The 25,172-nt window shown below is 44.7% G+C and overlaps 1 protein-coding gene across 1 annotated transcript; it reads right to left on the bottom strand.

Moving 5' to 3' along the window:
- Positions 1–9,214: 9,214 nt before the first annotated feature.
- Positions 9,215–13,787, bottom strand: LOC124664797 (prefoldin subunit 1-like). Its single transcript, XM_047202235.1, has 6 exons — positions 13,662–13,787; positions 13,531–13,584; positions 11,725–11,830; positions 9,765–9,771; positions 9,578–9,662; positions 9,215–9,483 (listed from the first exon to the last, which is right to left on the bottom strand). Exons 1-6 carry the CDS (start codon positions 13,683–13,685, stop codon positions 9,379–9,381), a joined length of 381 nt encoding a protein of 126 aa, XP_047058191.1. The 5' UTR covers positions 13,686–13,787; the 3' UTR covers positions 9,215–9,378.
- Between the last annotated feature and the right edge of the window lie 11,385 nt (positions 13,788–25,172).

The following is a 25,172-nucleotide window of genomic DNA, read 5'->3' on the forward strand; positions in this document are numbered from 1 at the left end:
CTAGCACTTTCATGAGACCGATGAACCATGTTTTGCGTGATTTTATTGGCAAGTTTGTGGTTGTGTATTTTGATGACATATTAATCTACAGCCGCAATGAATCTGATCATATTATACATATTCGACATGTTTTGCAAGTGTTGCGTGATAGTAAACTCTATGGTAATCTTGAGAAGTGCACATTTTGCAAAGATAAGGTCATATTTCTGGGTTATGTTGTCTCTAAGCATGGAGTAGAAGTAGATGTGTCTAAAATTGAAGCTATTCAAAATTGGCCCTACTCCCATGAATATGAGTCAAGTAAGAAGTTTTCATGGTCTAGCTGGGTTTTATCGCCGTTTTGTGCCCAATTTTTCTACTATTGCTGCACCTTTGAATGAATTGACTAAAAAGGGTGTTGTCTTTGAGTGGGGCGTTGCCCAAGATCATGCTTTTGATGAAATGAAACGATTGTTAACTTCTGCACCGTTGCTTGCACTTCCTGATTTCAATAAGCAATTTGAGATTGAATGTGATGCTAGTGGTATTGGAATTGGTGGTGTGTTGATGCAAGAGGGTCGCCCAATTGCATATTTTTCTGAGAAACTTTCTGGTGCTAAGTTGAACTATCCAATCTATGATAAAGAATTGTATGCTTTAATTAGAGTTCTTGAGGTTTGGCAACATTATTTGTGGCCAAAGGAATTTATCATACATTCTGATCATGAAGCTTTGAAATATCTGAAAGCCCAATCTACTTTGCATAGGCGTCTTGCTAAGTGGGTTGAGTTCATTGAGTCTTTTCCGTACATTATTAAGCATAAGAAGGGAAAAGATAATATTGTTGCTGATGCTCTATCTAGGAAGACTATGCTCGTTAACTCATCTTGATGTTAAAATTCCTGGATTAGAGGTGTTATGTGATTTATATGCGATCGATCATGATTTTGCTGAACCATACCGCTTATGTGTTATTGGTAAAGCATGGGAAAAATATCACATACACGATGGGTTCTTGTTTAGAGCTAACAAACTATGTGTTCCAGAACCGTCTGTGCGTTTGCTCTTATTGCAGGAATCACATGCTGGAGGTTTGATGGGTCACTTTGGGCGTGAGAAGACGCTACTCATGCTCGCTGATCACTTTTATTGGCCAAAGATGAGGCGGGACGTGGACAGGTATGTGAAGAGGTGCATTACTTGCAACAAGTCCAAGTCCAAGCTGAAGCCTCACGGTTTGTATACTCCGTTACCGGCACCTACTACACCTTGGGAAGATATTAGTATGGATTTTGTGTTGGGTTTGCCGCGTACTAAAAGAGGCCATGATTCTATATTTGTGGTTGTGGACAGATTTTCTAAAATGTCACACTTTATTGCCTGCCACAAAAGCGACGATGCGTCGCATATTGCTAACCTGTTTTTCAGGGAGATTGTTCGACTACATGGAGTCCCGAAGACTATTGTTTCTATCGTGATGTGAAGTTCATGAGCTACTTCGGAAGACACTTTGGGGAAAGCTCGGGGACAAAGCTACTGTTCAGTACTACTTATCATCCCCAAACTGATGGTCAAACTGAGGTGGTGAATCGAACCTTATCACAACTGTTGAGATCCATGATCAAGAAGAACCTGAAGGAGTGGGAAGAGTGTTTGCCGCATGTGGAATTTGCTTACAACAGGGCGGTACACTCTACCACGGAGTTGTGTCCTTTTGAGGTGGTATATGGTTTCAAACCCATTACTCCACTTGACTTGTTGCCTTTGCCCATACATGAGAGAGTTAATATGGAGGCATCCAAGAGGGCAGATTTTTTGCGAAAGATCCATGTGAAGACTAAAGAGTTGATAGAGAAGAAAGGCAATAGCAATGCTGCAAGGATGAACAAGAAGCGCAAAGAGATGTTGTTCAAGCCTGGTGATATGGTTTGGGTACATTTTCGCAAGTATAGGTTCCGAAGCTGCGGAAATCTAAGTTGAAGCCTCGTGGTGCTGGTCCTTACAAAGTGCTTGCCAAGATCAATGATAATGCATACTCGATAGATCTTCCAGTTGATGAGTTTGGTGTCAGTAATTCTTTCAATGTTGCTGATTTGACACCATATGACGGAGAAGACCTTGGAGCGTCGAGGTCGACGCCTTTTGAAGGGGGGGAGATGATGAGGACATCCCTACTACACCACTACCTCCGTCATTGATGAATGAAGATGAACCTCGTCTGTGAAGCTCAAGTCCAATGAAGTTCGGATTGGACCAATTACAAGGGCTCGTGCGAAGCTACTTAAACAACAGGTGAACTTGTTTCTAAACGATACTTTGATTGATGAGAACTTTATATTGCCTAAGTCCTATTACTTATGTATCATCAGGTATCAAGAGGAGACGAGCATCGCACGAGGAGTAGAGGAGCAGCTGGACATGAAGACGGACGTCAAGATGGACGTGAAGCTGGACATGGAGTTGGACATGAAGATATCTCATGGACGCGCGAGGGAGGAGCGGAAGGCATGCGTGAGAGGAGAAGTCGACGTCCAGGCCGGCCCAGCGCCCGGTTAGACCGGCCTCCAGACCGGCCCGCCCGGTCCCTGGCCCGGTTGACCGGCCGGCAACCGGATGCATCGTACCGGGGCCAAACCGGACGAAGTTTTGCGAACTTCCCGGTTTGCCGCCCGGTTGACCGGATGCCACGCCGGCCAGCCCGGTCCCTGGCCCGGTTGACTGGATTCCAGACCGGATCTGTCCGAGTCTGTCTCGACCAGAACTATTCTGGGTCGGTTTTACTTGTATCTTTCAACCAGAACTCGTCCCGGATGCCTATATAAGTGCCTTGGACGACCCCCTAGCTGCTTTAGACCAAGTTTAAGATAAACCCTAGTTCATAGTTGTTTGCTAAGCAAAACTATTGTTCCCCAACTCTCCAATTCGTTGCGATCTGGAGTTTTATGCTACTGAAAGTTTGTGTGATCTGTTGTTCCATTGGGGATTAGAAGATTGCAATCTACCGCTTCGTGGTCGGCGGCTACGTGCGCAAGTGTGTGGAGTTGCGAATATCTTGCAGGGTTGAGAGCTGTTGCATTGGCGACATGAATCAATCGAGAGACTTCGTCGGCGTCATACAATTTATCTACCTCATATCATCGATTCCATCCGTTGCTACCATCGCGTGTTCATCACCACCCGTCGCTTACTGAGAAGATCGGGCAACCCCATATCAGGCGCTCTTCACAGTAAATATACCACGTTTTTCAGGGAACCAGGCAATGAAATCCTCGTCATATCGCTGTGAAGGCTGTATCTTCAGAATTTCTGTAACATCGTCCACCAAGAAGTACTGCTGTAGGCGTTGTATGTTCCAGGTACCATCTGGCAATATGAAATCTGCGACCCACCTGAACCTGCACCGGCCTTGACTTGATCGGGGAATATGGCCTTAATATGATGGATGCCAGAGTAGCGGAAGCTCTTAGATATGGTTTGCAATTGATTGAAAATTTGGGTTGCTCCCCGGTTATTGTTGAGTCGGATTGTTTAAAGTTGGTTGATGCTTGCAATGGTGTAGAAATTTGGGAACCATATACACACAGATTGTTTCCAAATTTGCCAGTGTTAGGGATGATCAAGTTTCAATATTGCCCAAAAGAAATAAATAAGGTAGCTCATAATCTTGCAAAGGTGTGCTTTGAATCAGATCGAGTTATTCAGTGGGAGGGAGATCCGCCTAGTCATGTTTCTGTAGATGCTCTTAATGATGTAGCTCTTTTGAGCAATGATGTAATCGAGTCTTGATATCAGCAGCAAATTTCGGACGAACTCTTTTCCTTACCAGGGTACCGAAGGAGACTGGAAGGTTTTTAATGAGGCGGCTTGCTAGCTTAATATATATTTGTGTTTCAAAAAAAAAAGAGGATTGAGGGTTTTTTTAGAACCCGCTGCGCGTCATTGTATTAAGCTTGAAAGGAACAATTTTGATCTGGAAACCAGAACCAAAACACTTACATATGAAGGTAAACGGCGGACAATGCACACCCGAAAGCACATGACAAGCACATACGCCTTGCCCAACCACCCACTAAGAAGGCACCGGATTGGGACACAGGGGCCGCGTCACAACTGAAGCAAAACTGCTTGAAGCAAACCCTAGCCTCAGGATGGCACACATCAACGTGATGGGATTCGTAGCATAGAAAACAAAAAATTCCTACCGCAAGAACGAATAACAAGCCAAGATCCAATCTAGAAGATGGTAGCAACCAGAAGATCATGAGACTAACCCTTGAAGATTTCCAAAGCCTACGAGATTAGATCTCGTTGTTGATGTAGTCGATCACTTGCCGCTTGCAAAAGCGCGTAGAAGATCCTGACGGTGCCACAGTCGGGCCGCACCTCCGTACTCGATCACACGTACGGTGTTGATGACGACGTCCTTCTCCCCGTTCCAGAGGGCAGCGGATGTAGTAGATCCTCCTCGGAATCCCGACAGCACGACGGCATGGTGTTGGTGGTGGTGGAGATCACCAGCAGGGCTTCGCCTAAGCTCTACGGGAGAAGTGGGAGGAGGGGAGCGGCTAGGGTTTGGGGAGAGGGGGCGCCGGCCTGGGAGCCCTTGGGTGGTGCGGCTGGCTTGGTGTGTCCGGCCCCCTCCCTCTCCTCCTCATTATATAGGCGGAATTTCTAGGGTTTGCCCAAAGGTTCGAATAAGACCCCAATTCAAAACCTTCCATATGGACGAAACCTAGGGGGATAGGGACTCCTCCCTTTCCTTCCCTCTTGGCCGGCCAAGGTGGTGGAGTCCACCATGGACTCCACCCTCCCACTTGGTTGGCTGGTTAGGGTTGGTGGAGTCCAATTCCATGGTGATTTCTTCCAGAAAGTTCTAGAACATTCTAGCGTCTTCCATAAATGCACCGGATCATTTCCAAACTTGGAAAGTGACTTCCTATATATGAATCTTATTCTCCGGACCATTCCGGACCTCCTCGTGATGTCCTGGATCCCATCCGAGACTCCGAACAAACATTCGAACTCCATTCCATATTCCATATCTACCTAAAACGACATCAAACGTTAAGTGTGTCACCCTACGGTTCGTGAACTATGCGGACATGGTCGAGACTCCTCTCCAACCAATAACCAATAGCGGGATCTGGAGATCCATAATGGCTCCCACACATTCAACGATAACTTAGTGATCGATTGAACCATTTACATACGATACCGATTCCCTTTGTCACGCGATACTTTACTTGTCCGAGGTTCGATCATCGGTATCTCCATACCTTGTTCAACCTCGTTACCGACAAGTACTCTTTACTCGTACCGTGGTATGTCATCTCTTGTGACCTAGTCACATGCTTGCAAGCTAATCAGACGACATTCCACCGAGAGGGCCCAGAGCATATCTATCCGTCATCGGGATGGACAAATTCCACTCTTGATCCATATGCCTCAACTCACACTTTCCGAATACTTAATCCCATCTTTATAGCCACCCATTTACGCAATGGCGTTTGATGTAATCAAAGCATCCTTCCGGTGTAAGTGATTTACATGATCTCATGGTCGAAGGACTAGGTAACTATGTATCGAAAGTTTATAGCAAATTGAACTTAATGACTTGATCTTATGCTACGCTTATTTGGGTGTGTGTCCATTATATCATTCATCCAATGGCATAACCTTGTTATTAATAACATCCAATGTTCATGATCACGAAACCATGATCATCTATTAGTCAACAAGCTAGTTATACAAGAGGCTTACTAGGGACTCCTTGTTGTTTACATAACACACATGTATCAATGTTTCGGTTAATACAATTATAGCATGGTATGCAAACATTTATCATAAACACAAAGATATATTATAATAACCACTTTATTATTGCCTCTTGGGCATATCTCCAACACAACGTACCGCCTACCCAAAGTGCTTAGAAGAAGTCGGCGAGTGGACATCAGAACATGGCCGTACCTAAGAATAGCGTCATCCAAGCAAAGTCGATACCCGTGTACATTGTGCCCAAGATGCCCACGCTCCGAGTAGCGATCGACCTTGACTCTGATTGCCAACATGGGACTCCACGAGCAACCCGAACAAAGCCTCCAAGAAGGGTACGACGCCATAGCATCGTCGCTATCTGAACCAACAAGCTAGGTCTAGGGTTTCCCTCGTTGCTCATGGGGAGGCATGTCGGAAGGGCCTGGACAACGCCTTCAAGAAGGTGACGGCACCCGCAAGCATCGTTGTCGCCCTGCAGCAGCACAAGGATTTCTCCCAACCCTTCCAGCCACCCCACTGTCCACAAGGGCAACAAGGAACCAAATAGCTGGCCAACACCCACGAGAAGCCAGCACTTGATGACGGCGAGGGAGGCAACAACCACCCTGAGCTTCATCCCCGCAAGCCCATGGACGTTGTCGGCCTAACTTCCACGGTCATGCGCTGGAAGGCGAGCAACACATGCACCAGAGCACCCCGCCCAGGCCGACGCCTAGTGCCAGGGCAGAGAGGCCTTGGGTGGGCCTAGATCGAGCCTGGAGACACATGGTGCCCACGCGGTCGGCGCCACCAGGAGCTGCTCACGCCCCTGCAATTGTTGCACGCTGCAGCAGCTCCTTCCCACCGCGCCAACCCCCAGCGGGTGGATGAGATCGGGCCTAGATTGGCCCCAGATCGGGCCCTGCCACCGCCGCGGCGAGAGAAGAAGCGTCTCCCCGCCAGGGGCTCCGCCTCCACGACGCACACCCCCTTGCGCCTCTGCCATGCCTTCCTGGCTGCTCTGTCAAGCTCAGCCACAGCCCCACCTCGCACACCCGCGAGAAGGCCATCCTCGCGCGAAGATGAGTAGCCGGGGGTGCTTCTGCCAATCCCACCGTCTTTGATGGTCGGGCGCTGCTGCCGCCACCGGCGCCGGCGGCGCTGGTGGCAAAGGGAGCGCGGTGGAGGGATGGCTTTTGCTAGGGTTTGTGTCTCCTCTGAACTCGCTCGTGCGAGCGACCTGGGAGGCACCTCTCCATTGAGGAGTATTTTGACTTGCTAGGGAGTTGAACCACCTCAATACACCTCAACCTCCCTCAAATAAGTTGAAAACGAACGAGCCCTCAAGAGGAAACGATGAAAACATAGACTTTTTTTTACCCCTAAAAAAACATAGACTTCTTTTCTCCGATGCAGAAAGAAACGGGGAAGAGAAGGCGCCGATGAAGTTGTACCTGACAAACAATCAGCATGGACGAAAGTTGTTGAGAACGTCCTGTATGGGACCGATAGAAATCAATTCAGTTTGGTCGAAATTGTGAAAGTTGTGGATTCTTGCAAAGATTTAAAAGTTTACATGGATGACGTTACATGGTACATTGCCATGCAGATCAATCCTCGTAAATAGACATATGAAGCTGAATGTGCAATGTCCTATATGTTCACAGGCTGCAGAAGATATTAGGCCATATCAGTGTGGAAAGCTCCTGCACTTGAAGATTTTATTCATGAAACAGATGTTAGGTTTAGGTTCTAAAACCATTTTGATGGTGATTTTACGATAGAATGGCATTTCACCGGTACATGAGGACCTAAATACACTTCAATCAGACACGTTCGAACATCGGACACAGTGAAGAAAACGGGCGCGTGTGTGTGAAGCACGTTTGAAAGGGCACCACGAGCCTCCCAAAGAAAGAAATGGGCCACTAGAAATACCACATGGTGAATAAATGTTGGTTGTACGGTTGTTGCCCCCTCCCCCCCCCCCCCCCACCCCCACCGCACCACCCACATCAACCCCCCCCCCTCCCCATTCGAGCTCTTCCAAATTCAGATCTGCGGGCGGCGTACCTACCGTCTACACCGTCGAGCACGTCGACGGAGGTCCTGCCGACTACACCTTAGAGCACGGCGACGCGTGTCCTCCCGGCTTCACCTTCTAGCACGGTGATGCTTAGTGGCAGAGCTAGCCCAATTTGCTAGGGTGGGGCAGGGATAAATTGCGCTAGGATATATGGGTTGGGCCAAATCTTAGAGTGGGACGTCCCACCCTTCCATCCACCTGGTTCCACCACTGGTGATGCTTGCCTGCCGAATTCTCCGTCATCCCCGGGCCCTGTGTCGCGTGAGGTTGATGTGGCCGCAAGAAATCTCTAACCTTCTTGCTAGATGTTCGTAGATATGTGACAATTTGTGGTAGATTAAGGTACATCGGTGACAACTTGTGGCAGATGTTGGTAGATCTGTGGTAGGTTTGTTCGTTAGTTTTGGAGCAATGATAGATCTGTGATAGGTTTGTTTGTTCGTGTTGTACCAATGGTAGATCTGTGACTTTTGAGCGACTTAATGTAGGACCACTTCTGATAGATGTTGGCAATACTTTCTGATCATTGTTTGTAGGAAAATCATGCTTATTGTTTCATTGATAATTGTAGAGCAACATGGTGGAACTCTGTGGTCCCAATGGGTCTGAGAAAGTAGTTCTGATTTAAGTCATTCTGTAGTTCGTCATTCTGATGGTTTGGCAGTCCTCTCTATCCTTGTTCGTCCTGAATCGTCTTTGTGAGCAGGTCAGGGACGGGATCAAGGGGTGACAACAACTTCATGGAAGTGCACCTATAGTGTGGGTGCACTTCAAGGAGATGATTTTTTTCTAAGCAAGATTAAAGCTTTAGAAGGAGTCAGCTCATCTGATGAGACCCCGACCTTTAGGATGAACAAGTTGAAGGAACTGATCAAGGTTAGAATGCTTACTATTGTATTTTTGATTTACTCATTCATGTTGACCATAACCATGCCCATGTGTGTATTTGACTAACACTTGTATTATCGATCTTAGAAACACCCGAGGGAGGACGACCTGCTGATTATGCCCATGATGAACTATGTCAGATGAAGACCATCTTCAAGCGTGAGCATGTTCCTTTGAAGAGCCTGTACAATCCCCGCTCTCTCATCAAGGCTATTAACCACCTTGCTGATAACAAGACCGGCCGTGCGGAGTTACACTGCGTTGACATCACATGAGAGGAGGACCTGGCTTCTACTATTAGCTCTTCTACTTTGCTACTCTATTACTTTTGTGTGTGCCTAGTTGCATCAACTGCTGTAGAGATGTCCTCGTCAACAAGCAAGGTAGAAAGGAAATGGCGCATACTTCATTTCCATATCAAAACATTGACTAAATCTTAAAAAAATAAAACTTTGACTCAATACACTTAAATGCAATTCAATATGGTACGACTTAAAGCAAGGATTGTTCACACGCAAGAATTCATAATTTTCACAGTATAATGCAGGATGGTAAGTGTGTATCTTTAGGCACACATAGATCCAATTACATTAAAGCTCATCTCAAGAGCTGTTCATGTTGAGTGACATCACATCAGATCTAGAAATACATTCAGAAAGAACAACCATTCAGATCGAGAGAATTTGGCGTGCTAGCACAGGGTCCTGCTGAAGTAGCTCTCTAATGTTGTTCTCCAATTCTCCCAACTGCTTCTCAAGATATTCCTTGGAAGTCTGATCATACGATAAACCGATGCGCGTGAGGAATCTAATCTTTTACTGTAATTTCGATGCATCCAGATAACTACAGCTAGAGTCCCAAGCATACCTGCATCGACGATATTGCAGTCTCGCTGTCGTTTAGCTTTTGCTCTTGCTCATTCGCCAGAAGTGATCTTGGCTCCAAAATAAACCTAAAAGGAATTTGATATGAAAAATAACCATACTACAAGTATACCATACATGAGCAGTAAATTGGCCTCATGGTATAAAAGCTGGTCTTCCGATTTACTTACACTTTGCCTGCAAACAATGAAGAAGACATCAAAACCAACAAAAAGCAATGTATATTGTTGACTCGAAATTGGAAACGATGGAAGTCAACTTAATGTGCGGAAAGGAAAACTAATAAACCAAATTTAGACATCGAATTGGAATCTTTGTTAAAGATATTGGCTATGTTAAACCAGTATACAAATCTGCACTAACATAAAAAAGCACAAGTTGTGGTTCATCCAAAACATTCACACTGTCATACTACCCGCATCTAACAAGCGATGTTCATCCCGTGTTTAGTTACACCTACATGCCACCACCTACCATCACAATCTCACACCCAAAAACCTAGGCCCATGCTCTCTCCCAATTCCCCCTCCTGTCTTATCCCGAAAGCTTGTATAAAACTTGCACCATGTTTTAACTAGATCCCGATCAGTCGATCATGAATCATGCAACATGTTTTGAAGTTTTCTTTTCTTACTCAGGGTGCAGCAAATTTTTTTCCAGTTGCATAGTACTTGTACTGGTTGTGATATTATGGATTCCATGCTAAACAAAGGAGACACACACACCTCTTGCTGACATCACTAATGTTGTGCAACATACTACAAGCCATCCAGGTGCAGGATGTGATACCAACATGACTTCGTCCATATCGTTATTAGCACGCAATGCTTCATTTTACATCCCTCATGATCCTTGAAACTGTAAGCTTGTGCTGGCTAACTGCTTATCCCCTGTAGCATTGTATAATCATTACTTACTGCTGAGGCAGGTAATTTTCAAGTGTTTAGATCAGAAGATGACACACAAGGAGTTCTGGAGCCAAAGCCTATTGTAGTGATGATGCCGGCAAAAAAAGCAGCCCCAAAATTGCATATTAGTATATTACAACAACCTCTCTTGTTAGTCAAGATGTGTATCCGTTGCTATATAAGTAGCTACCATTGCCACCTCTTCTTGCAAGATATCGCCAAGAAAATAACATTTGGCTACGACACTGCGTATAGTGGAGACTGGAAGCGCTGCTCAGTTGCTAGGGTAGGAGAAAGACAAGTAAAGATTCGTTTTCAGCCACTTTATTGACAATCGATTGGGCTTCATGTGAGATATAACTCGCTGAATTCCCTTAGTTCAATAACTTCTCACGTGATAATTTTGGACAAATATAGTTTCCACTTTTTCTGCCCTTGCTACACTTAATGTTGTGTTGGTTAACTTGCCCACTGAACGTGTGCGATTACCAGTGGTTGCTAAACACACAGAACAAGGAACAAACCAACGATAGTTGACGAGCCTACGTAAAAAGTTTTAGCATCAAATACCCCTATTCACTTGGCACCATTCTGGTACCTTCATCAAGTACAGAACAATTCAAAACAAACTGCAAACTACTGTCATTGCGCAGGACGGAATTCCAACAATTATACGCCTCTGGCTAACATATAAGGTGCAGAATAAACACGTAGGAAGCACAGCATTTTTTAGTACATAGCTTAACGATGTGTTATCCACTGAATAGACAAAAACTCAGCTAAGTTTGGAAGCAAGTGATCAAAGCTTGGACCACCTTTAGGTGACTGTACTTCGTACCACCATCTGATCAATGAGTTCCATCATTCTGACTAGTATTACAGAGGGGTCCTGACGAAATGAATCGCGTTCAAAAGTTTCAAAAAATCTTTTTTTAAAATAGTATGTTGGGGAGGTGGTGTTCTATAAGCACGTACGATTTAGAGTTTAACTTTAAATTCATTAGGGAAGTATGAAAATACAGAACCGTTCTTTCTTTTTCAGAATTTTTCAAACTTCTAATGTGGTTTCCACGGAGTTTTCACTATAGCTTGGTTACCATCAGATATTTTCTCCACTGCACGTATGTAAGGACAGTTTTAGACACAGTTTGGCAAAGAAGGCGTTGTTGCTTAACATATGTCGAACAACTTGGATTCATCCATTATAAGAAATGTTTCTTACCGATGGTCTTGTAGGTGTTTGTATCATCTGGCAATTGGCGAAGTTCCTCCAGTGTGAGGTAAGCACGTTTCTTTTCACTCTCTTTAGTACGCATCTGGATTTGTAGCTGATGAAACAAGAGAAAGTGTTACAACAAAATATTGTACGTCAGGAAATCTTTGGCAACTACGTATAGGCTAGAGAATCATTATGTACATTCACGATGTGCACACTCGTACAACCATAATAGCATCAAAACCTTACCAGCAGCAAACAACTCAAAAAATGTTTCAGTAATCTAAATAGCGATCAATTCCCTAGAATCTCAACAAAATAAATATAACAAAATTTACATTTATCCTTATTTACGACATCCCCATGTTTTACAAAGGCCAGCACATGACTGATAAAGTTATGTGTGCATAATGGCCATATTATATTTCAGCAATCTAAATAGCCAGAAACTTCTTATTCCTCCAATGTTTGAAGTAAGAAAGAGGAGCTAGAACAATGAAGGTGTTATTTATCCCCTGAACAAAGCCAAAGCTATATGAGACTACAGTACTACACTAACCTTTTTATTGTAGACATGAATTATTTCTACAAGCAATATTATTTTACCCTTCCAATAGCAGCGCCTTAAATAGAAAAGACAATTGCCACAACAACAAGAGTATCACACTAATTTTTATATCAGTAAGGAAATAAAGGATGATCTCATATTCTATGACCAATCTATTTTGCAACTTTGGTTCTCCTCTATTCTTGTCAGGGAATGGGGTGACATACAACCTACTGCACAAAGAGATGCAGTACTCCCAGTAGTATAGCGAAGAATGCAATGTGTAAACTAGATGAGAGGAAACTGATTATTGTTAACCATCATTAGCTCTTTTTTGAACATTTTGAGGTGTTATGCCTATTCTGAATTTCTCCTTCTTTGCTTTAATTTATCGCAATCTGGATTTGTGTCGGAAAGCACGAATACTTATTTCATTCCATTAGTTAAGAAGCCTCTCAACTAAGAGTATCAAATATTTGATGTGGTCCAGCAGAATCTAAAGTAAGCAACTATTTATCTTCCATCTTAAAAGAAGTCGGAGATTTTCCATTTCTTTTTCCGCAACGATCATTTTTTAACAGCTATCTTTGCAACAAGACAAACTCAACTTATAATGCCAACTAATTATAATGTAGGTATGGATCCGACGTACATTGTAATTATGCATTAACGGAATTGCAATATATGTATGTAAACCTAAATTGTCAAATATTTTCCCGAGAATATTTTCACCAAAAAAAATCAACTTAATAGTTCTGATGTGTAGGGAGTGCTATCTTCAGCTCATATACATTATCCAGAGTGTTAGGCGCCCAAACTGGCATGAAACAATATTTAAGAAAAGCAATTGCTTCCAGCAGTTTTATTGCAAGATGAAAACATCTGGTAAAATTATGAACAGTTGCCAGGTGTTGGCTAGTACAGTGAAATGGGGCCTACTGAGAGTAAGTGTCAGCTACCGAACTGAGGAGTCAGCTCAATAAAATCAGAGAAAGTTGAACAATTGCTAGGGGCTGGACAAGAAAGTGGGTGCCAATTAGAAAGTTGAAGATTCATCAACTCAATAAAATAGAAGTTCAAACATCGTCAGTAGAGCCACAATCTAGCGATAGGTAGTAATGCTGTCCGAACAACCACCAAAAGCATAGGCTGAAGCAAGGGGCCGTAACAATCTTAAGATGCGATTCGCCGCCGCACGCATCATGACCAAGACGGAACTAATCGGGCTCGGTAGAACAGGAACTAAGGAGGAGTATGGATTTAACCTGCTTGATCTTCCCGGTGGTCTCGATCATCCGGGCCTGCAGCTCCACGAAAGCCTGACCCCACGCAAAGAAGGTTAGAAGTTACCCAGATGCAGGAACAAGTCGGCCGATGGGATGGTTCGGGCACTTACCGCCCGGTTGGTTTCGTCCGCCATGGAAGGGGAAGGGGATGGAGCGAGATGGAGAACCCTAACAGCGAGCTCGAGTCACACCGGCGACAGGAGAGGATGCGGAGAGTGGAGAGAGGGCGGTGCAGCGGCGGCGCTGTTCGGCAACACGACGGGACGGGTTGGGTCCATTTGTTACCCACCCTGTCAAGGCCCACTCCGTTTGCGTTCCGGTAGCCCAACCATACCCACAAATCCACACATTGTTAGAGTAGCCGGCCCAGGTCCATATTGACTTCTCCCAGCATTTTTTTTTTTTTGCGAAACACGTTCACATGTACGCACATACACTCACCCCTATGAACACATGCACGTACACCCTACCTCTATGAGCACCTCCGAGAGACCGTCCAAGAAACTTCATCCAACGGATCTTAAGATTGACGAAGTCACCACAGACACCTCGATATCGACAAGAACATCGCCTCCCACTGAAGAATATTTCGCTTTTAATAAGACACCAAAGTGTCAAAATGTGGGGTTTAAACTCTGGTGGACCGGGGGTGCCACTGCCCACTTAACCACCCAACGACATGTTGGTTCTCTTCTCCCAGCACTTCTTCGTTCCGCTCATTTCTTCAAGGGGAGATGCTACCGACTGCCTGAGCGAGCTGTAGGGCGCGTTTGGTAGCCTGGATGGACCTTGGCTCGCATTGTCCCAACAAATTTCGGCCCATTTGGTTGCATGTAGGCCGCCGCGTTGTTGCATGAACCGGGTCTCAAAGCACCCCTGAGACAGGTCCTGGAGGAACGCTCGCAATGACAGTTTCTCTGGAGCCAGGCCCATTGCGGCCAAAAGGCTACACGCGTGGGGAACGAAGACGGAAACGCCGCGTCCCTTCGGGAACATGCGTCATAATTAGCCTCACCGCTCCCCTCTCTTTTCTCTCACTCGCGACTTCAGTCTCACCACCCCCAAACTGTCACATCACCAGGCGGTTCCCCTCCCGGCGACCAAACTGTCGCACCGCCGCAAGGAGGAGCATGATACGTCTCAAACGTATCTATAATTTCTTATGTTCCATGCTACTTTTATGATGATACTCACATATTTTATACACACTTTATGTCATTATTATGCATTTTCCGGCACTAACCTATTGACGAGATGCCGAAGAGCCGATTCTTGTTTTCTGCTGTTTTTGGTTTCAGAAATCCTACAAAGGAAATATTCTCGGAATTGGACGAAATCAACGCCCAGGGTCTTATTTTTCCACGAAGCTTCCAGAAGACTGAAAGGGAAACGAAGTGGGGCGACGAGGCGCCGCCACCATAGGGCCGCGCGGCCAGAGGGGGGTCTGCGCCGCCCTATGGTGTGGGCCCCTCGTCAGCCCTCCGACTCCGCCCTTCAGCCTACTTAAAGCTTGGGGATGCCCCCGTGGTTCATCGCTGCATATTTTAAGAAGACTCAAGCATCTAAGCTTGGGGATGCCCAAGGCATCCCTTCTTCATCGACAACTTATCAGGTCACCTCTAGTGAAACTATATTTTTATTCCGTCACATCTTATGTGCTTTACTTGGAGCGTCTGTTTATTTTATTTTTTTTGAATAAAATCGAATCCTAGCATTCCTTGTTTGGGAGAGAGACACGCTCCGCTGTTTCGTATGAACACATATGTTCTTAGCTTTACTTTTAATGTTCATGGCGAAGGTTGAAACTGCTTCGTTCATTGTTATATGGTTGGAAACAGAAAATGCTTCATGTGGTAATTGGTATAATGTCTTGAATAATTTGATACTTGGAAATTGTTGTGCTCATATAGATCATGTTTAAGCTCTTGCATCATGTACTTTGCACCTATTAATAAAGAACTACATAGAGCTTGTTAAAATTCGGTTTGCATGATTGGTTTCTCTAGAGTCTAGATATTTTCTGGTTAAGGTGTTTGAACAACAAGGAGACAACGTAGAGTCTTATAATGCTTGCAATATGTTCTTATGTAAGTTTTGTTGTACCATTTTATACTTGAGTTTGCTTCAAACAACCTTGCTAGCCTAGCCTTGTATTGAGAGGAATTCTTCTCGTGCATCCAAATCCTTGAGCCAAAAACTATGCCATTTGTGTCCACCATACCTACCTACTACATGGTATTTCTCTGTCATTCCAAAGTAAATTACTTGAGTGCTACCTTTAAAAATTCTATACTTGTCTTTGCAATATATAGCTCATGGGAAAATAGCCTTAAAAACTATTGTGGTGAAGAATATGTAGCTATGTATCTTATTTCTTAATAAGTTGCTTGTTGAGCGGTAACCATGTTTCTGGGGACGCCACCAACTATTACACCTTTGTTGAATATCATGTGAGTTGCTATGCATGTTCATCTTGTCTGAAGTAAGGGAGATTTATCATGATCAAATGGTTTGAGTATGCATATTGTTAGAGAAGAACATTGGGCCGCTAACTAAAGCCATGATCCATGGTGGAAGTTTCAGTTTGGACAATTAATCCTCAATCTCTTATTAGAATATTATATGTTGTTGAATGCTTATGCATTAAAGAGGAGTCCATTATCTGTTGTCTATGTTGTTCCGGTATGGATGTCTAAGTTGAGAATAATCAAAAACGAGAAATCAAATGCGATCTTTCTCCTTAGACCTTTGTACAGGCGGCATAGAGGTACCCTTTGTGACACTTGGTTGAAACATATGTTATGCAATGATAATCCATGTAAATCCAAGCTAATTAGGACAAGGTGCGAGCACTATTGGTAATCTATGCATGAGGCTTGCAACTTATAGGATGTCTTATACATAACACATATGATTTATTACTACCGTTGACAAAATTGTTTCTATGTTTTCAAAATGAAAAGCTCTAGCACAAAAATAGTAATCCATGCTTCCCTCTGCAAAGGGCCATTCTTCTACTTTATTGTTGAGTCAGTTTACCTTCTTCTTTCTATCTTAGAAGCAAACACTTGTGTGAACTGTGTGCATTGATTCTTACATGTTTACCTATTGCACTTGTTATATTACTTTGTGTTGACAATTATCCATGAGATAAACATGTTGAAGTTGAAAGCAACTGCTGAAACTTATATCTTCCTTTGTGTTGCTTCAAAACTCTCTACTAAGAATCTATTGCTTTATGAGTTAACTCTTATGCAAGTCTTATTGATGCTTGTCTTGAAAGTACTATTCATGAAAAGTCTTTGCTATATGATTCAATTGTTTATTCATTGTCTTTACCATTGCTTCGAATCGCTGCATTCATCTCATATGCTTTACAATAGTATTGATCAAGATTATGATAGCATGTCACTTCAGAAATTATCCTTGTTATCGTTTACCTACTCGAGGGCGAGTAGGAACTAAGCTTGGGGATGCTTGATACGTCTCAAACGTATCTATAATTTCTTATGTTCCATGCTACTTTTATGATGATACTCACATGTTTTATACACACTTTATGTCATTATTATGCATTTTCCGACACTAACCTATTGACGAGATGCCGAAGAGCTAGTTGCTGTTTTATGCTGTTTTTGGTTTCAGAAATCCTACAAAGGAAATATTCTCGGAATTGGACGAAATCAACGCCCAGGGTCTTATTTTTCCACGAAGCTTCCAGAAGACCGAAAGGGAAACGAAGTGGGGTGACGAGGCGCCGCCACCATAGGGCCGCGCAGCCAGAGGGGGCCCCGCGCCGCCCTATGGTGTGGGCCCCTCGTCAGCCCTCCGACTCCGCCCTTCCGCCTACTTAAAGCCTTCGTCGCGAAAACCCCGCATCCGAGAGCCACGATACGGAAAACCTTCCAGAGACGCCGCCGCCGCCAATCCCATCTCGGGGGATTCAGGAGATCGCCTCCGGCACCCTGCCGGAGAGGGGAATCATCTCCCGGAGGACCCTTCATCACCATGATCGCCTCCGGATTGATGTGTGAGTAGTTCACCCCTGGACAATGGGTCCATAGCAGTAGCTAGATGGTTGTCTTCTCCTCATTGTGCTATCATGTTAGATCTTGTGAGCTGCCTATCATGATCAAGATCATCTATTTGTAATGCTACATGTTGTGTTTGTTGGGATCCGATAAATATGGAATACTATGTCAAGTTGATTATCAATCTATCATATATGTTGTTTATGTTCTTGCATGCTCTCCGTTGCTAGTAGAGGCTTTGGCCAAGTTGATACTTGTGACTCCAAGAGGGAGTATTTATGCTCGATAGTGGGTTCATGCCTCCATTGAATCCGGGACGAGTGACGGAAAGTTCTAAGGTTGTGGATGTGCTCGTTGCCACTAGGGATAAAACATCAATGCTTTGTCTAAGGATATTTGTGTTGATTACATTACGCACCATACTTAATGCAATTGTCCGTTGTTTGCAACTTAATACCGGAAGGGGTTCGGATGATAACCTCGAAGGTGGACTTTTTAGGCATAGATGCATGCCTGGATAGCGGTCTATGTACTTTGTCGTAATGCCCTGATTAAATCTCATAGTAGTCATCGTGATATGTATGTGCATTGTTATGCCCTCTTTATTTGTCAATTGCCCAACTGTAATTTGTTCACCCAACATGCCATTTATCTTATGAGAGAGACACCACTAGTGAACTGTGGACCCCGGTCCATTCTTTACATCTGAAATACAATCAACTGCAAACTCTGTTCTTTCATCGTTCTTCGCAAACAAACATCATCTTCCACACTATACATTTAATCCTTTGTTTACAGCAAGCCGGTGAGATTGACAACCTCACTCGTTAAGTTGGGGCAAAGTATTGTGATTGTGTTGTGCAGGTTCCACGTTGGCGCCGGAATCCCTGGTGTTGCGCCGCACTACACTCCGCCACCAACAACCTTCACGTGTTCCTTGACTCCTACTGGTTCGATAACCTTGGTTTCTTACTAAGGGAAAACTTACTAATGTGCGCATCACACCTTCCTCTTGGGGTTCCCAACGGACGTGTCGACTACACGCCAGCAGAGCACCGGTACCGAAGGAGGAGGAGTCGGCGAGAAGCACCGCGACATCGGCCTGAACCTGCTCGGTAGTCTTCATCGGCATCTCGAGTTCGCCCGCGACCTCGAGCTCGTCCTTGGCCGGAACAATGGCGGTAACGACCGCTGCTTCTCACCCTCTTACTCGTTGTGCCATAACATGCCATGCTCTGGCATTTACGATGATATGCACATTAGATCTGCTAGGGTTTCCATTAGGATAGGGTTCGAATTGATGTTTGCCAGGTGTTCCTCGACATTGCTTGTTGTTCTTGTCCAGTTCTTGTTGTTCACGGTCTCGATTTGCTTAGATATGTTACTCTAATCTCCAATCACGGTAGATCCAGGGACGGAGCCAGCTGGGGGCTGGCTGGGGCCATGGCCCCCCTCATGGTGGAAATTTTTGTGAAAACCCCCTTACTAATATGCTGATTTTACCTGTAATTTCACCTAAATTTAGCTATATGGCCCCCTCCAAGAAATTTTGCATGTAGTTAGCCCCTCTTGTGTCACTTTCCTAGCTCCGTCCCTAGGTAGATCCATCTTAGATCGGGCTGTCGATTGGTGAAACTGTCATATTTTACTGTGGATGCATAGAGGGGAAGGTTTTATTGTGTTGGGGTTTAGCATGTTGTGATTGTTGTGCAAAATATTATGCTGAGTCGAGCTAGTTTGTTCAGACGCAAGAGGAGTGGAAGGACTTGAAGAACAAAGTTGCTATGCTCAAGAATCTGCAGAGAACGCAAGCACAAGTGATGAGGGCTAAGAAACAGGAATGAGAGGCAGAAAAACGACTTTGGAGGCTGAGAAGAGAAAGCTAGAGTATGACATATACGATCTGTTTCAAGTGAACTTTGCAATCAAGGATAAGCTCAAGAGGATCAGGGGTACTTGTGACGAGTGATGAATGTGTTCTAGATGTACAGTAGGAGAATTTGTAATGTCACCTAAGTAGAATTTGTAATGTACCCTAAGTACCACTCGTAATGTACTCAATTTGAACTACTACTTGTGTTGTTTTCTTAATTGAACTAGGCCAATGATTATAACATGGGATCATAGTATGAGGAGATGATTGATCAGAACCTATGGCATGAGTGAACATGACCATGCCATTGGTTCTGGTCAAACATCTCCTCCATATGTCATCATTGTATGAGGCCTCTGAAACCCTACTTTGCATGTTTCTGCTTCTTTAGTTCTGCATTGGCAAATGATTCAACTATGACACAACGGAAGGCAAGGTGCTGCCTCAAACTTAGTCATGTGTGCCATATTACTGGCACACTAGACTTAGTTTGCGGACATTCCCTTTGCCTGCCGTGTGATCCTACATATGAGGCCTCGTTTTGGTTTGTCTAGTGCATTGGCCAACGATTAAACAAAAGCACAATGGAAGGCAATGGTTGTGTAAGGGTATTTTACCCTTATCCATTATTTTGGTAACTATGACACCGTGCTAGAGTATTTGGTCTAATACATGTCTACAAGATGATTCCCATGTATTAGCCAAAGAGGTATAATGGTGTATCAATGGAACAAGAAGGCAATGGGAGACCCCCCACTTTGATGAAAATCAACAAGGGATTTCAGAGCATGGCCGGTCAGTGGCCCGGTCAGACCGGCCCTGGCACCGGCCAGCCCGGCGCCGACCGGCCCTAGGACCGGTGCCAACCGGGCGATGTCCAGTAAGGTCAGAGCGGTCGTCCGGTCAGGGTCCGGTCACCGACCCAGTTTGGACCGGGCGATCCGGTCCCAGGCCCGGTCGGACCGGGCGCCCCGGCGCCCAACCGGCCCCCACGCTGGAGCCAGCCGGGAGGAGTCCAGTATGCCTCAAGAGCTCGCCCGGTCCGGACCCGGCCCCAGCTCCGGTTTGAACCTGCGGTCCGGTCCCTGGCCCGGTCTGACCGGCCCCTGCGCCGGCCTGTCCGGCGCCAGGCCCGGTTGGCCGGGTTTCTCGAGGAATTTGCTGAGGTGGCAAGTCATCAACGGCCATAATTCAAGTGACACTATATATACCCCTTCTTCTACCTCTGAAGGGGTAGGCACTACACTACAAGCTGTTCTTGAGCTCTCTCTCTCATACTCCATTGTTAGAAACACCAAAAGCCTCACATCTCCCTCCTCCTCCACCCAAACTCAAATCCCTCCGGGGAAACGATAGAGGAGGACCCGATCTACTGTTCTACCAAGCAAAATCTTATTCCCCCTTGTATTCATCAAGAAACTTGCTCTCTAGGGTTCCTTGGAAACCCTAGGTGGGCAAGAGAGATCCGGAAGCATCTGGGCTGTGGATTTCCTCCTGACAAGATTGTGAAGGTTTGGAGGCTACCTCAAAGTCTACCACAAGTGAGTGAGCTATTCCTTCGTGGGATAGGCTCCGGAGAATAAGGTGAGCCTTCGTGGCGTGGGGAATCCTTCGTGGGACCTCCACCCCTCCAAACGCGACGTACCTTCTTGCAAAGGAAGGGAACACGGGAATAAACCCTCGTCTCCGCGTGCTATCGGTTATCTCTAACCGAACTCCTTACTTGTGATATAGCTGCCTGTGAGAGCCTTCGTGCTTGAGTTACTTGTATCTTCATATAGGTTGCTTCACCTAGTTTGCATTAAGCTCATCGTTATATTCCGCAAAGCCTAATATTGCAAAGAAAGAATTAAAATTTGTAGAAACCTATTCACCCCCCTCTAGGTTTACCATCTCTGAACTTTCAATTGGTATCAGAGCCTGGACTCTTATTAAGGGCTTCGCAGCCTTAAGAGTGAGATGGATAAACTATTCGAGGGTCTGGATGAAGACTCTAACCTTTCGGTTAGAGAAATGAAATCCAGATTCTTGGCATATGATGCCGAGAAAAAGAAAAAGGAGGATGAAGTGCAAAGCCAAATGGCACAAATGATTGCCATGCTTAAGAACCTGACTAGTGGAACCTCTAGTGGGATTTCGGTTCCTCCGGAAAGTTTCCATCAAGTCAATCATGACTATCCCAAAAACACTTCACCCATGCCTCATATAAACCATAGTGGGAATGTTCCCCATTTTGATGGAACTCACTTTCCTTTTTGGAAATCTTCTATGGAATCTCATATTCGCAGCTGCAGTGTGGAGCTATGGGAGATCATTGTTGATGGATACCGGAAGCCACATGATCCCGCTCGGTTGACCTCCACCGAGTTCTACAACCGTCAACTCAATGCCTCCGCACGTGACAAGATTAGGAGTGGCATCAACCGCGAGCTCCTTGATCAAGTCACTGACATTGACTTCGCTAAAGAGTTGTGGGATCGGATCGTAGTACTCCAAGAGGGAACCGATCTGATCCAATCAGCTCTTTATGAGTCCGCAAAGCAAGAGGCCACCATGTTAATGATTAGAGAAGGGGAATCCGTGGCCGATGCCTATGCAAGGCTTGGTGCTCTTAGAGTGAAGGTCAAGGGACTTGGATGTCAAAAGTACAATGACGGCTTTGAGATGAATGAAGCATTCATAAAGTCCAAGGTCATTGCCATGATTGCAGTCAAGCAAGAAGACACCAACCTTGCACTCAACTTGCAAATCATTACCAAGAGTGCTGATCTGAACGCTGATGATCTAGTCTCCTATGTGGCAGCCAATGAGAACATGGCCAAGTCAGGAAAAAGGCTCTTGACAATGAACCGTGTTGATGAAGCCTCACACAACCTTGCCCTCAAGGCTAGGGCTGACCATGAAAGAGAAGAAGTCTATGAAATTGAAGAAGATGAAGAGATGACTTCAACTAGTGACATTGCTACCGACTTTGCTTTCTTTGCCAAGAAGTACAAGGCGGAGTTTCCAATGCTCCTCAATGAGAAGAAGAAGAAGAAGAAGAGAACCTGCTACAACTGTGATGAAGATAACCACTTTGCAAATGAGTGCCCTTATGAGAAAAGGGTAGACAAGCCAAAGTTTGTCAAAGGGGTCAAGCCAAGATTGAAGCCAAACCCAATCAACGATCGATACAAGAAGAACAAGGGAAGAGCCTTTGTTGGGGCCGAGTACATGTCTGGTGAAGAAGAGGAAGATGAGGAGAGGGAGGCCGAAGTGGCCGGTTTGGCTTTCTCCAAGCCCGGGTCACTCTTCACATATGACTACTCCAAGGATTACTCCACGAAGAATGATGTTGGTTCTTCCTTCATGGCAAGAACAACTCACGATGATGACTCTGATGACTCTCCCTCCTCTACAATCGTTGGCTCTTGTCTAATGGCAAGAGAAACCAAGGTAATGGAACCCCCACCTTCTCTATCTAGTGTTCTTGATGATGAAACTGAAAATCAAGAAGAATTAATTGTGCTTAAGGAACTTTACAATGTTAGATGCACCCTTCGTGGTGAAGCTCTTATCAAGTTTGATTTATTGATGGACTCCCTCAAAGAAAAGGATGAGTCCATTGAGGAATTAGAATATCATTTGAATGATAAAGAACGGAGATTCAATCTCCTAAGACATGAGCTAAAAACCGAAAGGTGCATATCTCAAGGCCTTAAGCAACAAATTGAAACCTATGAACTAGATAAAGTTAAGGATCTTGAAACTATTGAAAGGGCTCAATTATTGGCCCAAGAGCTCGATGCTTCAAAGAAGGAGCTTGAAGTTGCTCATGCGTCTCTCACTAGGGATCTTGACCACCTTGAAAGGGCTAACAAGCTTATCAAGGATGAGCTCAAGAAACTTGGAGAGAACCATGACATACTTCAAGAAACCTACAAGAAGGCTCTTGGATCAATGAATGATCCCATTGTTGTTGAAAAGGTTGCTAGTTCCTCCACCTCCTTTACTAGTGAGCATGCTAAGCTTGTTGCGGAACATGTTCGTGTACAAGAGGAACTATCTTTGCATGTTGAGACCAATGCATATCTTGAATCTTTGGTGACCAAATATGGTCTCAACTATCATCCTAATGAATCTTCTTGTGAGCAAGCAACTATTCTGAGGAAAATGTTAGGTTAACAAAGGAACTTGCAAAGTTCACCACCACGAAGAATAAGACGGGATTGGATGACCTCTTGAGTAAGCAAAGGTCAAACAATCAAAAGTGTGGACTTGGATATGTTCCCAAGTCCTACAAGAAGAAGAACTACAAGAAGGAGAAGCCCGCTCAAGAAAATAACAAGAAGGTCACTAATGATGGTAAAGCCTCAAAGGGCAAAGCCACTAGTGGTGACCGCACGGGGCCAAACAATCACTATGCTTTATTTATTGATTATTATGGTGATGTTTATGCTAACTATGTTGTCCCTCGTAATGGCTATGCTTATAGAGGGTACTCAATTTGGGTACCAAAAGATATTGTTGCCATTGCAAAGGAACCCATTAATCAGTGGGTCCCTAAATCCTCTACTTGATTTTGTAGGGGTATTCCTCCGGTGATCCAAAATGGGTGTTTGATAGTGGATGCACCAATCATATGACCGGAGGAAGAGGTGTGCTTGACCAATTCATTGAAGATGTAAACAAGAAGTCTAGCATCACCTTTGGTGACAATTTAAAGGGAAAGGTACTTGGGTATGGCAAGGTGGCAATCTCTAAGGACTTGTGCCTTGAGACGGTCATGCTTGTTGAATCCCTTGGCTATAATTTGCTTTCAATATATCACCTTGCGGATGCCGGTTACAATTCATATTTTACTAATTATTGTGTGAAAGTCTTTAGGAGTGACAATCTCAAATTGGTCCTTGTTGGATATGTGGAGAACAACCTTTATGTGGTTGACCTCTCAAAAGAGAGCCCCTCTTCCTCCACATGTCTAATGGCGGCCTGATGTCTACGGGTGCTTCTATTCTTGTAGACAGTGTTGGGCCTCCAAGAGCAGAGGTTTGTAGAACAGCAGCAAGTTTCCCTTAAGTGGATCACCCAAGGTTTATCGAACTCAGGGAGGAAGAGGTCAAAGATATCCCTCTCAAGCAACCCTGCAACCACAAAGCAAGAAGTCTCTTGTGTCCCTAACACACCCAATAGGTGCACTAGTTCGGCGAAGAGATAGTGAAATACGAGTGGTATGAATAAATATAAGCAGTAGCAACGGCACCGGAAAAGTGCTTTGCCCAGGATCGGCGTGTGGTTGATGGTGGTAATATTGCGGACGGTAGAGATGCGAGTAAAACAGTAAACAAGCAGCGATAGCAGTATTTAGGAACAAGGCCTAGGGATCATACTTTCACTAGTGGACACTCTCAACTTTGATAACATAACAGAATAAATAAATAGATGCTAGACTCTACACTCTCTTGTTGGATGATGAACACCACTAACTGTGTAGGATTACACGAACCCTCAATGTCGGAGTTAACAAGCTCCACAATATTCGATGTTCATGTTTAAATAACCTTAAGAGTGCATGACAGATCAACATAACCAAACCAAGTACTAACATAGCATGCACACTGTCACCTTCACACTACGAAAGGAGGCATAGATCACATCAATACCATCATAGCAATAGTTAACTTCATAATCTACAAGAGATCACAATCATAACCTACGCCAAGTACTACACGATGCAC

This window comes from Lolium rigidum, chromosome 6 (genome assembly GCF_022539505.1).
Source record: "Lolium rigidum isolate FL_2022 chromosome 6, APGP_CSIRO_Lrig_0.1, whole genome shotgun sequence".
Classification (NCBI taxonomy): domain Eukaryota; kingdom Viridiplantae; phylum Streptophyta; class Magnoliopsida; order Poales; family Poaceae; genus Lolium; species Lolium rigidum.